This window comes from Theropithecus gelada, chromosome 3 (assembly GCF_003255815.1).
Source record: "Theropithecus gelada isolate Dixy chromosome 3, Tgel_1.0, whole genome shotgun sequence".
NCBI lineage: Eukaryota > Metazoa > Chordata > Mammalia > Primates > Cercopithecidae > Theropithecus > Theropithecus gelada.
The window spans coordinates 109,430,454-109,444,439 of NC_037670.1; the positions used below are offsets into that span (position 1 = coordinate 109,430,454).

The 13,986-nt window shown below is 34.1% G+C and overlaps 1 protein-coding gene across 3 annotated transcripts in view; it reads right to left on the reverse strand.

Moving 5' to 3' along the window:
* Window positions 1-5,203: 5,203 nt before the first annotated feature.
* Window positions 5,204-13,986, reverse strand: part of CASD1 (CAS1 domain containing 1) — a 48,633-nt gene continuing 39,850 nt past the window's right edge. For 2 of the 3 annotated variants that reach the window (XM_025380814.1, XM_025380816.1), the window contains exons 14-18: window positions 12,921-13,022; window positions 10,766-10,906; window positions 9,805-9,882; window positions 7,640-7,732; window positions 5,204-6,721 (exon numbers count right to left, since the gene is read on the reverse strand). In XM_025380814.1, coding sequence (XP_025236599.1) covers window positions 6,455-6,721; window positions 7,640-7,732; window positions 9,805-9,882; window positions 10,766-10,906; window positions 12,921-13,022 — 681 coding nt within the window. In that variant the 3' untranslated portion in view covers window positions 5,204-6,454. Of the gene's footprint in view, window positions 6,722-7,639; window positions 7,733-9,804; window positions 9,883-10,765; window positions 10,907-12,916; window positions 13,023-13,986 lie in introns of all 3 variants that reach the window. The other variant, XM_025380815.1, reaches the window with a different exon arrangement.

Here is a 13,986-nt window from a genome sequence, read left to right on the forward strand (position 1 = left end):
AATATAAATAATACCAAAGTGCCCTGGTTTTCTGGGATGGAGAACAAATTTAGCTCTAGCTTCTTATCGGCAAACATAAAAAGTCAACTCACATTGTACCTAAGACAGGAGAAAATGAGCTGTCTAGAAGAGGTGCAAATATTACAGTAAGGTCAGAATGAAATAACTTCAGACTCCACAAAAAGAGCCCACTGTGTAATGTAATCAACATTCCTACAGTTGACACAATGATGAGTTTCATAGAATTGTTTATAGAATGTCCTGCAATGCTAACCAATGGCTTCAAACTCAAGAGAAATACTAGGGGTAAGTCAGGAAGTTACTGTCCAGGTGGTCTTTGCTAAGTGCTTGCCAGACTTAATTCTCAGGTACATTCTAAAGTATCTGAGGAAGTGATAAAAAGCAAATCCCTAATATTCCTTTATAAATACTGTTAACCATAGTCAAACCCACAGAAGATAGATATTAGCTAGCTGAGGGCTCATTACTGAAGTTCAGCCACCCTAGGGTTCTAAGAAAAACAGTGTTAATGAGACATTGAGCTGGTGTAGGAGTGACATCTTTTAGGCAAACTTGAGTTTAATAATCAGCAGTTTCTGAGGGAATACTCTAGAGTTTGACCAAGGTTCTCCTTAGGAAAAAAAAAAAATTGAATCTGTGCTCTTGCACAGAGAGATGGGCCATTTAGGTTCCAATGTTCTGTTCAATAACCTAGTCTTAACTAATTTTAGTCTGGAAAATGTTTAAGGAAGGCGTAACTAAATACAGTGGCCATTAAAAAATCTTTCCCCACCCATCAGTTCCCAAAAAGCATCCATAGGAAGCCTAACTTTGAGTACTGTGGTTTCCAGACGTTCTTCCAAGTTAAATTATTTATGTAATGTATATTGAGGTATTTGAATGAGGTGACCTTCTGTATAGAATTAGGAACCAAGTGAAATTTGGAAAACAGCTTGGTGTTTCTAAACTGTAAGAGCTCTCTATACACCCAGGATTTTAATTTTTTTTTTTTTTTTTGAGGCGGAGTTTCACTCTTGTTGCCCAGGCTGGAGTGTAATAGCGTGATCTTGGCTCACTGCAACCTCTGCCTCCTGGATTCAAACGATTCTCCTGCCTCAGCCTCCCAAGTAGCTGGAATTGCAGGCACCCACCACCACACCTGGCTAATTTTTTGTATTTTTAGTAGAGATGGGGTTTTGCCATATTGGCCAGGCTGGTCACGAACCAGGATATTAAATTTTTATCAAATATTAATGTTCTAAAATGTTCCCACTGTATTTTTTCTATTTATGTTTTCTGGCATACTGAAATTTTAAATTTTCATGTAATAGATGTAGCAATTCTGGTTTTACCCTTTGGCCTTAACAGGTCATTTCTCATCTAAGAATGAGATGTTCACCTACGTTTTCTACTGTTTATTTTACATGTCTTTAAACCTATTAATCATTTTATATTTCTTTTGGTATACAGAGCAAGAATGGGAATTTAATGCTCTCACTCCCCAATTAAGCAACAGTCCTGGGGCTATTTAAAGAATATTTCTACTTTTCTCCAGTAATGTGAAATCAAACCATTACCTTATTCTAGTATCTTCTGATAAAACCTGTTTTTATGCTTCTGATTCTATCCATTAATCTACATATTCTTGCATCCATTCCACACTGATATTAGCGTAACTTAATAATATATCCAAATATACAACTTTACAAGTCCCACTTCTCCCATTACTCTAAAACTTTTCCTGGATATTCTGGCCCAGGTATTACTTCTTTATAGTTCCCATTTTAAATCTTACAGTCTCTGAGAAAGGGCTCCAGCTCCATGAGCCTTATGCATTACGTACTTTGAAAGTACTGGATTCCTCAGACTTCAACTAAATGTTTTTCCACCACTTTGTCTCTCCCAATGACAGGGTCTAGAGGTGGGGATGAAATGGAAGGGGTCAAGGAAAGAAAGTGCTGAATTCTTAGTTCCAGTTTTCTCTCAACACCAGAAATAACTGCCACTATTTTCTCCTGAATAACCTAAGAAAAACACATCATGCCACTCCCAGTATTAGTTATCTTCAAAAACCTGTCTAGTCTAGTCTCATGAAGGAAGGCATATTAATTCCATCTATCAGCAGGACTTTGACCCTGTGACTTGTTAAAAACAAAACAAAACAAAACAAATACTAGCCTACTTATGAAAGAGCTACAGTCAAAAATCAAGTACTAAGGATGGATAGAAAAGAGAAAGACAAAGCCTGAGAATTAAAACAACCAAACAAACCAACAAAACTGCTAGATATAGAATCAAGCTTTATTTTTACTGAATGATAGTATAAGCTTTTAATACAACATAGGCATGTATAATATTGAAGATATTTAATTTGAAAATAAAGGGAAATACATTTAATTATGACATTTTTCTTATTTTTACTTTGAATTTGAAATAATAATTTTAATAAATGTTTGGCTGGGTGCAGTGGCTCACGCCTATATCCTAGCACTTTGGGAGACCGAGGAAGGTGGATCACCTGAGGTCAGGAATTCAAGACCAGCCTGGCCAACATGGTGAAACCACGTCTCTACTAAAAATATAAAAATTAGCCAGGCCTGGGGGTGCACACCTGTAAGCGCAGCTCCTTGGGAAGCTGAGGCAGGAGAATTGCTTGAACCTGGGAGGCAAAGGACGCAGTGAGCCGAGATCACGCCATTGCACTCCAGCCTGGGTAACAGAGCGAGACTCCCTCTCAAAACAAAACAAAACAAAAGCAAAACAATTTTAATACTTTTTTACTAAGATGTAAAATGTCAGATGTTCGGGACAATTTTACTGCCAAGTCCTTGAAAAACAAAGAGTATTTTATTCAATTTCATATTCCCCCCAAATTGTTCATAATGGTTACTTTTGAACATAAATATTTGCATAATTTTTAAAGAAATTATTCCATATATATACATATATATACACACATACATATATATAGACATATATACAGAATTTGGGTATTCCAATATTGTTATATTTAGGTTCTGGTACCATACTGAATGGCAGTTAAATAGCTTCCATTTGTGTCTCCTTGTTTCTACTATGACTATTAATATGGAAAGGCAGAACAAATAGTGCCATTAAATTTTTGTAAGATTTAAAATCAGAAAATCAGGCCAGATATAGTGGCTCATGCCTGTAATCCCAGCACTTTGGGAGGCTGAGGTGGGTGGATCACTTGAGGCCAGGAATTCGAGACCAGCTTGACCAACATGGTGAAACCCCATTTCTACTAAAAATACAAAAATTAGCCAGGTATGGTGGCAGGCACCTGTAATCCCAGCTACTCAGGAGGCTGAGGCAGGAGAATTGCCTGAACCCAGGAGGCGGAGGTTGCAGTGAGCCAAGATCGTGCCACTGCACTCCAGCCTGGGTGACAGAGTAAGACTCTGTCTCAAAAAATTAATTAATTAAATAAAATCAGAAATCTACTCTGGAAATCAGTCATCAAGCACCACAATTTTGGGAACATAGTTTGGACCACCACTTCCTTTTCTGGAAACCATTTTTAGTATAAGAAAATGAGTCAGAATTCACCTTGCCAAGTAAGTTTCCCCAAATCACAATTATTCTAAGAATGAACAAATTAAGTCATAAATGTACGCAATCATTTTTGAATGTCTTTGCAGAGAAATATTCAAAGCGGTAAGATGGATTGAATTGCCAACCAAAACTGGCAATCTTTATTTCAGTCTCCACTATTAAGCTAAAAAGGTAATTTCTCTCTTGAATGATGTGAAGAATTGAATTTCTTTCAACTGTTCCAAAAATCTCTAAGTACAATACTACCTAATCTCCTGTCATACAGCAGACTCCCATGTGGTATATCCAATTCATCACGCAAAACACTGAATTGTCTGCAATGTAAGCCATGGAACACATCCAGTTTATGATATCAATGACTATATCCAGGATGCATTCTCTTTTTAAGGTTTTAGTATAAAGTCATTTGAGAATAGAATAATGAATGAACTTGGGTTCCACATCCTTGTAAAACATTATTAATTTATGTGGGCTGAATTTTTAATGCTCCTATTGGTTATGCACAAAAATGGGAAGTTTTGGCAAAGGAAAGGACGAACGATTTGACATGGAATTCAGTCAAGCAATTACCTTTTAAAGCCAGATGGTAGATTTCTGACTGTGATTTCTATTATAGAAAATCTGAATTTAGAGAACCTCTGTGGTTTTATCTCAACTTTAGCATATCTAAACATCCTGTTGAAAATCTTATTCTGAAGAATGGTATGACTGAGTAATGCAACTGGTCAGTACCTGAGTCGATGCAGAAAACAAAATATTAAGACATTTACCATATATGCAGGTGCTACATTGTGGCAACTTCCACAATAACCTTTTAAGACTAATTAAGAAAATCAAATATAAAATACATTTGTAACTACAAATACATATTTAAATTATACAAATTATTATATACATAATTATATGTAAAAAACAGTGCTTTATATTAAATAAGAACATGTGATGAAGAAACAGGGCTCACCAGGTAAGTTTTAGGCTTGAGTTCAAATAGGAGAGAAAAGCATATATTCACTTGGGCATCACTACTGAAGATGTAAGTGCTTCCAAAAATACACAGGGAGACTGGTCATCTTTCTTTTTCAATTGTTTCATCAAGAAGAACCTTTTCAGGTGATAAAACTTACAAGCTAAATTAAAATGCACTGTACTCATTGGCAAGCTACATGAACAAGAATAATGTGATCACAGTACTTGGAAGTTTTTGATTTATAACTATACTATTCTCTACTTATAAGGCTGCAGTCTAGGAGGCAGAGCAATGAATCATTACAATTGTCTATCTGGGAAATGTCAAAAGATTAAGTAAGGGCAAAAGAAGGGAGAAAAGGAAAGAACACACATTTCTGTCCAAGAAATATTCCTCAATTAATGGAGGTATATCAGTAGCACATAAATCCAGTGCTAAATACATTACATTTTTAAAATCTTCAAGCAAAATCACTAATGAACCATAATGCTTAAACTTCCTTGGTGGAAAGCAGATGACCCTCTGAAGCTCTGATAACTAAATGATTCTTTATTCAACTATCATTTGGTAATCTACCCCTACATACTAAGCAATTTAAAAAGCAAATTTAAGTTGAGGAAATAAATTAGATATTTGAACCAATCATTAATGGATCCAGCATTTTTGAAAAAGAACACAAAGAGTTTAATTGATACTTTGCCAATACAAAAATAAGCATCCACAGAATGTTTATTTACTGTTTAAATTACTCCATATTTTCATATACTGTGAACAGAAAATATATTTTACCCCACACATAGTAAAAGCAAACAAGTGCAATCTTTCAAACATTAAAATCATAATCAAATCTGTACAACAGATAAATAAATGTATACCTCTAACAGCCTGTAAAAAGAAAAAAAAAAAAAAAAGCAAAAACATTTATTGACCAAATTCACCAGTTTACTTAAAATTCTACTTACGGTAATACAGCCCAATCATAACAACTTGCATGTTTACTACACTGTACAAGTTTAGACTGATAAATATTTAAAATAGGAGGTGGGTAATAGGAAATACCAAATGGTTATAAAGAGTTTTCCAAATATTGGAAATAATATACGAAAATTAATTAGTGGGGATAACATATTAAATGGATCCACAGGGTAACTGGTATTACACTGGTATAGCTTGAGGAAAGGAAACAGGTGAACGTTTGGATTGGAAAAAAAATTTTGGCTTTTTATAAAAAGAAGCAACAATAACATCAACAATGACAAAACCCTGTACTGCAGCCTCAGAACTATTCTGTGAGACAAAGCGTACAAAGATTTCGGCTTGCATACCTGAAAACCACAGTTAGGAAGAAAAATCATTTCAGAAAACATAACATCAGAACAAGAACACATATAAATTAAAGGCATACTGTTTATCATTCCACTTCATTGCACATATAAGAAAACAATACTGCCGTCATTCTTGAGTAAGAAAGTTTCCAATGAAATAGGAAGTTCCACAATGAATATAGGTGCAGACAGTCTTATTACCACAAATTTAGTTATATCAAAACACTCGGTGGTGTCACTAAGTTAATTAAATTATCTATATTCTTTACTGGAAAGGTAATCATTTCCCTGCCTTCATATGTTAACTTAAAATCATTTACAAATGGAAATATAGATTCAGTAGAAAAGACTTCACATGCAGTTCTATACAATGCATTCCGGTTTTTTGTTTGTTTAGTATTTCACATTGGATATGTACATTTCTAATATATACAACCACACATGTTCAACAGATATCACAGAACTGTCCTCTTGCCACAAACGTTTATATTTACATATACATTTATATCTCCAGATAGATGCTTTTCTCTTCTAGAGACACACAAAGTAAGCCTGAAGAGTTTAGGTTTTTTAGAATTTTTGGAACCTAATGTTTTGATTTATCTTGAATGGATGATAAGATGAGGAGTCCACAAAAAAATGCAGCTATACATGCCAACCTTTTCAAGAGAGATGAGTTATCTTTAGGAATAATAATCTGTGCAAGATCATTAGTGATCTGAGAAATTTCATGTGCCACACAAACAAATATGAAAGTGCTGACAATGATGTTGAGCATAGGGTTTCCAGGTATCAGTACCAAGATACCCCTTGTGTCCGCTGCCAGCCATATGTGATACTGGCAAATAAACAGCTAGGAGAAAAAATATTTAAGTCAGATATTTATAGAGGGTCCATGAATAAATTATAGTTTTTCCTAATTTAAACATTTGATCGCATAGTAACATTAGAAGGCTTTCCTAAAACCATTTTATTCTGTCTCACTATTGGCCCTGAAAAGTCCACTGCAGTCTACTCCTTAGAACTCCAACTGCTAATACAATCTCTCTTATAAATGAGACCAAAGAAAATAATAGAACAATTATTCAAGAACTCAAAGAGGAATTTATTTTCCCTATTTATGAGACAATTTAATAAATCTTATACTCTAAAAATTCTAAAATATATGTTATGATTACAATATAAATTGTTTTAAAACATTCTATTTGAAATAATAAGGCTTGGACTACTCAGAATACATTTCAAAACCTACTGTTCAAACTGATTTTGTAAATAATTTCATATAATGCATCTTACAGAAAATGTAATGAGTTTATACTTTCTCCCACGATTTCCAATCATAATAAGGATAAATTTTATTATGGTGTGCATCAATAAACTGAATTCCAGTAATATATTTAATTACGGAGATGAACAAAAAATCAAAATCCCCTCAGCTTGATTTCATTTATATACCTGGTCTAATATTTTTCTCTCTTGATCTCAGCATCTTGGTTGTGCTTGAAAGCTCAAGACAACGTAAATAATACTTTGCAAGTAATCTATATCTAGTCATTTAAAAATAAGGCTTAAAAACATTCAAAAATACTTCAGTATTGTTGAAAGTTCTAAGTCTTTTCCTTGTAATTCCATAATAGCTTTGGTTTAGAAAAAAGTATGTCTGATTTTCATACTCACATATATATGTGTGATATTTACACACATACACATGTACATACACAAACATGTAACACCTGGCTGTGTAAGATAAGCAAAATATTAATGTACCAACCTCTAATGAAATTTTTCCAAACCAAGCAAAAAATGAACTGTAAACTGAACGGGCATATCCAGGGATGTTCCTTATTAGGATGAAGGCTAAAATCTAAAGAAAAAGCACAAAGGCAAATATTAATAATCTCTTTATTGAAAATTATTTTGTATAAAGCTTTCTTTTAAATGATAACCTTATTCTTTGTGAACTTGACACATATACAATGGTCTTCTTATATTCTAAAAGTATTAGAAAGTTATTTTTGTTCTAGAGCCTACTCAAACTGGATTTCTCAACACATGGTCTGTATGCTGCATACCAATGAACATTTTTAGTAGTTCATGACTGAACAATTTTATGTATACTGAAAAAATTACAAATTTGCCTAGGGCCCTTTGTGTAGAAAAAGTTGCTATCATATTTATGTAGCAACACTTCACAAAATCATATAATTTTGCTGCTCTCATAAAGTATCTGCTTGGTTGACAGTCACTCCCTCTCTTGACTCCCTTCAAAATTCTCCTTTGGCTGGCAGCCATGATAGTATGGGAAATGGCATGGCTTTTAACATGTCTTCATGTTTGCTCTGCACGGCCTCGTAAATGATGTCTTGAACTATATTCACATGTACGATATTTTCCTCTCTAGATCTTTTCTCTCCCGAAAGAATCTCCAGCTTTTGAGATCCTGGCCTTTACTCCTCTCCCCTATCCTTCTGTACCAGGTGGAACAATCTTTCATTTTTGGTGGAACAATCTTGCATTTTCTTTTCTTCTTATTACTATTTTTTATTATACTTTAAGTTCTAGGGTACATGTGCACAACGTGCAGGTTTGTTACATATCCACACATGTGCCATGTTAATAATTGTCTCACATCCAATAACCAGCTTACCAAGCAAAGAATCCTTTCCTTAGAATCCACCCTCCTTATAAAAAAGCAAGAAACTATAAAGAAAAAAAGAATCTCCACTTTCACTACTACTTTCCAGAAACTTTCTCTTATAAAAGGATTGACAAATCTGTTCACACTTCAGGGAAAAACTCATATTCAATGTTGATCATCTTCGGCATTTTGTCAAAGGATCTAAGGTCTCTAGGATGCATAAAAGATGAAGAAGGAGGAGATAATATGGGAAAAAGGAACCAAAGTGAACCACTCAGGTATAATTGAGTGATTCTCATGGGCAATAGCATCAAAAAGACTCAAGGTTAAATCTCGTCTTTTGCTTGTGTTAGTTCTGGGACTTGTGGCAAGGCACTTAATCTTGCGGGTCTTTTTCTTAATTCACACAAATAGAGATAAGCTTTACTTTGAAAGGTTGATGTGAACATTAAATGAGAAAACATACATAAGGTACTAATTATAGCACAGGTTGTGAGTCATTTAAAGAAACACTGTAAATAATTAATAGTACAGGTGATATACAAAATGGTGAAAATCATGAAGGTAAGACCTAAACAAAGGTTTTAAACATAAAACCATTTAATGAGTTTATTATAATAAAAGTATTGTGTAAGATGTACAACACTAAAAAGAATGTAGGCTCCAAGAGAGTAGGAACTATGTCTGATTTGGTAACCACTGCAGCCCTTGGCATAATATCTAGCATGTAGTATTAACTTCTTGGGTTTTTTTGTTTGTTTGTTTGTTTGAGACAGAGTCTTGGTTGTCGCCCAGGTTGGAGTGCAATGATGCAATCTCGGATCACTGCAACCTCCGCCTTCTGGGTTCAAGTGATTCTCCTGCCTCAGTCTTTCAAGTAGCTGGGATTACAGATGCCCACCACCATGCCTGGTTAATTTTTGTATTTTTAGTAGAGACAGGGTTTCACCATGTTGTCCAGGCTGGTCTCAAACTCCTAACCTCAGGTGATCCACCAGCCTTAGCCTCCCAAAGTGCTGGGATTACAGGCGTGAGCCACCATGCCCGGCCGGGAATTAATGTTTTCTAAGGGCAGATTAAGTGAAAAATACTGAGCTACATCATTTTCACATATTAAATACAAGAACCCTTTGAAAGAGATTTTAATACCCCTACTACTACAGAGAAAGGAAGGGCTTAGAAAGATGAAGTAACTTCTCTACATTTTCTGGAGTTCAATCTCAAATCTCTCTGCCGCTAAAAACCATTTTCTTATCAAGAATTAAGATGCAAAAATTTCTCTAAATCAAGATAAGTACCTGCACCACAGAAACAGATGGATGGAGTTCATTGCATTCTGCTTTGTTTTTACAACTGCTAGCCCAGATGGAATAGGTCTAAAACAAAAAATGTATGGAAAAGTTCACAAAAACAAGTCTGGAAGAGGCATAAGCCTCACAGTGTTTTGTTTTGTTTTGTTTTTTAACAGTTTTCTTCATTTATAACATTATACTTCATTATGCTATATAACTATCAGTAAAAACCGCTTACAAGTTTGCTCATCACCTGTTTTGGTATGTTCAACTGTCCAAACATAAGAAAGCACAGAGGGAGGTGCACAAGTCTGTGCTTTTCTGGAAATAGTGATCAAAAGGCAGTGATGGCTCTCCATATGAAACACTTTACATTAAATTTTCTCCCAAATTTACTGTAACTTTAAAAATTCCCATTTAATTGAGCTCTCATTTATTCTTCATTTTTAACTTATATACAGTCTCTTTAGAATTTAAGTCCAGTTAGAAAAATAAGGAGATATACATCGCCTCAAGCATTTAACATTACCTTGATTTGATCATTATGCATTGCATGCTTGCATCAAAATATCACATGTGCCCCACAAATATGAATATGTATTCATAATTAAAAATAAACAATTTTTAAAAACTATTGAAAGTATTTTTATAGATAAAAATATGGTTTATTTTGGCAAACATTTTGCATGCATTTGAGATAAATGTGTATTCTGCTGTTATTGCTTACCTAACTATTCTAACATCAGGTCAAATTGATCATGTCCTTAAGATAGTCTATAGCTTTACTAAATTTGTCTAGCTATCCTATCAATTACTGGAAGAGAAGTATTAAAATTTCTAAATATTAAAAAAAAAAATAAGGAGAAAACAATAAAAGATTTATTATTAAAAATAACTGATTATATTTCCATATCTTAACATTAATATTCCATACCATTTAGGATTTTGGAAAGTTTTCAAAACTTACCAAGAAAGAAACTACTGAAATAAACAATAGAAAATTTGAAATTTTGTTTGAAAAAAGAGGTTCACCCTTTCCTTCAGAAAGTATTTGACGCTTCTGCAAAGCCAGATAAATGAAAGCAAACAGCATTCCATGGAAAACTACCTGAAAAGTAAAGACAGAAAATCTGTTTTAAACAGTTAGTTTTCAAAAAACAGGAAAACTATTTGGTTAGTGAGGAATATATGAATAAAAGTAGGTAGGTTAAAAGCTTAAAGTTTGAAGTGTCTATGAAGGACTTCAACTTCAAGAGTGAAACTTCAAGAAATGAAATAAAGCTGATGATTGTTAGAAACCATCAGCAATAGACAAGCAAGCATCTCTTGGAACAATATGAGATAACGCTGGTTCATTCTGAGCCATCTCAGTGGTAAGTGAAGTAATAAAGACAATTTAAAAATAGAAAGAAACTCTCCTACAGACGTATGATAAAATTTAAATGCACCCAACAAAGATGAAACACATTTTATATCAGTCCTTTCAGTCAAATAAAACAAAGAATAACACCACCAGGTCATAATTTCGGAAAAAAGTATATGCTCAAAAAAGTGAAAAAAATATGGTAGAAAAGAAAGTACACGAGCTTTCTCTTTTTAAACAAAGACTTAATGTGAACTATCATTGCAACAGACTGAACATTTCCTTCCACTCAAAATCGTTAAGTTGAATCATGTTAATCCCCAGTGTGATAGTTTTGGAGGTAAAGCCTTTGGTTGGTCATTAGGTCAGAGCCTTCATGAATGGGATTCATGCCCTTTAAAAAAAAAGACCCCAGAGAGCATCCTTGCCCCTTGCAGCACGTGAGGACAGAGTGAGAAGTCGAGTGTCTATGAAACAGCAAGTGGGCCTTCACCAGACCAAATCTGCTGGTGTGATTTTACACTTCCCAGCTTCCAAAACTGTAAGAAATAAATTTTTGTTGTTTATAAACCACACAATCTATGGTACTCTACTACAGCAGCCTAAATAGACTGGGACAGTCATATCATAATACACTGCTCTAATGAGAATATTGAGTAAATTTAAAAATTATTTGATGTAGAGACTTTAGCAAACATTTTATTCAGATGTGGTTTTGAGATGCAATGTAGTACACTGGAAAAGTGCATAGGTGTTGGAAACTAGGAAAGGCAAAGAATAAGCACTAAGAAAACATTTGTTGGAAAAAAGAGATGAGTCAAAAATGAAAGGAAAAAAGGAAAGAATTAAGTAATTAATAGTTATTTAGTATCTGTTTTCCAAATGCTGTGCTAGATGTACATTTTCTTGGCCAATTAAACCTTAATCCTTCTTCAAGATCAAGTTCATAGACTAATACAAGACACCGCTCTTTCTTCTTTGCACACTTCTACCACAAAATCTATATTGCATAGTTTAGTATCCTCTTATAATAGTAATCTTGGGTTTTAAACTAGATTCTTTTTTTTTTTTTTGAGACGGAGTCTCGCTCTGTCGCCCAGGCTGGAGTGCAGTGGTCAGATCTTGGCTCACTGGAAGCTCCACCTCCCGGGTTTACGTCATTCTCCTGCCTCAGCCTCCCGAGTAGCTGGGACTACAGGCACCCGCTACCTCGCCCGGCTAGTTTTTTTGTATTTTTAGTAGAGACGGGGTTTCACCGTGTTAGCCAGGATGGTCTCGATCTCCTGACCTCGTGATCCACCCGCCTTGGCCTCCCAAAGTGCTGGGATTACAGGTTTGAGCCACCGTGCCCGGCCTAAACTAGATTCTTAAAGCTTAGAAGCCTGTTGGGATGTCTTCTTTCTTTCTCTAATGTATACTTCATGGCATCAACATCTAGGGCACGTATTGAAACTCAATAAATATTGTTTTGAATGGCTGAAGCATATATACAACAGGTCACCTACAAATCAAAATTATAAGTCAGACAGGCCACATTATAGGTAACATTTTAAAATAATATTTCCCAGCAGATATATATACACATGCATACTCTTTCACTGCTGTAAAGAAACGAGTGCAAGGGGTAGTGGACTGTTTTGATTTACTAAATCAACATCTTTCTTTATTCTGAAACTAAGTATAGATAGATCAAAAATTTCCACATCATTTTCCAACAGTATGATTTGAAATGACAAAATATCACAAAGTAAATACATACATAACGGTCTAACCTCCATCTGAACCACCATTCATATACATTCCCTTTCAGTTCAAAACACTTGGACAATGGCCAAAGAGAAAAGATCTTCTCAAATGCACCCTGAGAAAAGGAATCCAGAAAATAAATTAAGATGGTACAAGTCAATATTTGCTTTGCAATTCTATTATAAATTATAGTTTTCTAAACTTTGGATTACATAAGAGTAATTCACAATGTTAAAATTTTGGTTTATTTCATTTGAAAATATCACTTCATTTGAAATGTATTTCAAATGAAATTTTTAAAATTTGAAAATAAATTTATCTTTCAATGACCAAGAAAGATGACTTAAAACTTGGTAAACTTATTTTCATTTCACATGAAAGGCTACTGAGAGCGTAAAATTTTCTTAAGCCCCCAAATCAGAAAACCTGGTAATTAGAAAATCATTCTATATAAGGTTTTTAATCTCACAAACAAAATGATAGTATTTACTAATCAAACAGAAAAATACAAAATATTTCAGCCAATATGGTATCAATATCCCAAATAACAACTGTTAAAGTTAAAATATAGTTATCATTCTCCAAATGTCCTCAATAATCTATAATTAACTATTTGAGTTAAAAGAGTCCTCTGAATTAGTCATCTTACTCAATCAACCATACCCAAATGCCATTACCAGCCTTTGAAACAAAGTTTACAGTTTTACTCTGGTAAAGTTAGTGAATAGTACCCTCTTATGAATCTGACAGGTTGGAAAATCGGGGAATGAAGGGGCAGAAGTCTTGGGTACATTCCTGAACGTTAACGAAGTCTTTCAAAGAAAAGAACAAAACCCTCAATTTTCAGAATAATCACAATGAACTCTCTATCAAGGAAAGCTCCATTATTAGACCTAATGCTACGGCATAAAAAGTGTAACATCATGATTTTTAAAGAGGCTATTAAAAAACAAAGAAAAAAGATGAAAATGATATTGTATTTTAGATAATGTTGAGTCTTTAGGTCAGAAGAACTTTATAATATTATTTTAATAAAATGCAACCGTCTCCATTTAGCCACAGAATTTAAAATGCACATA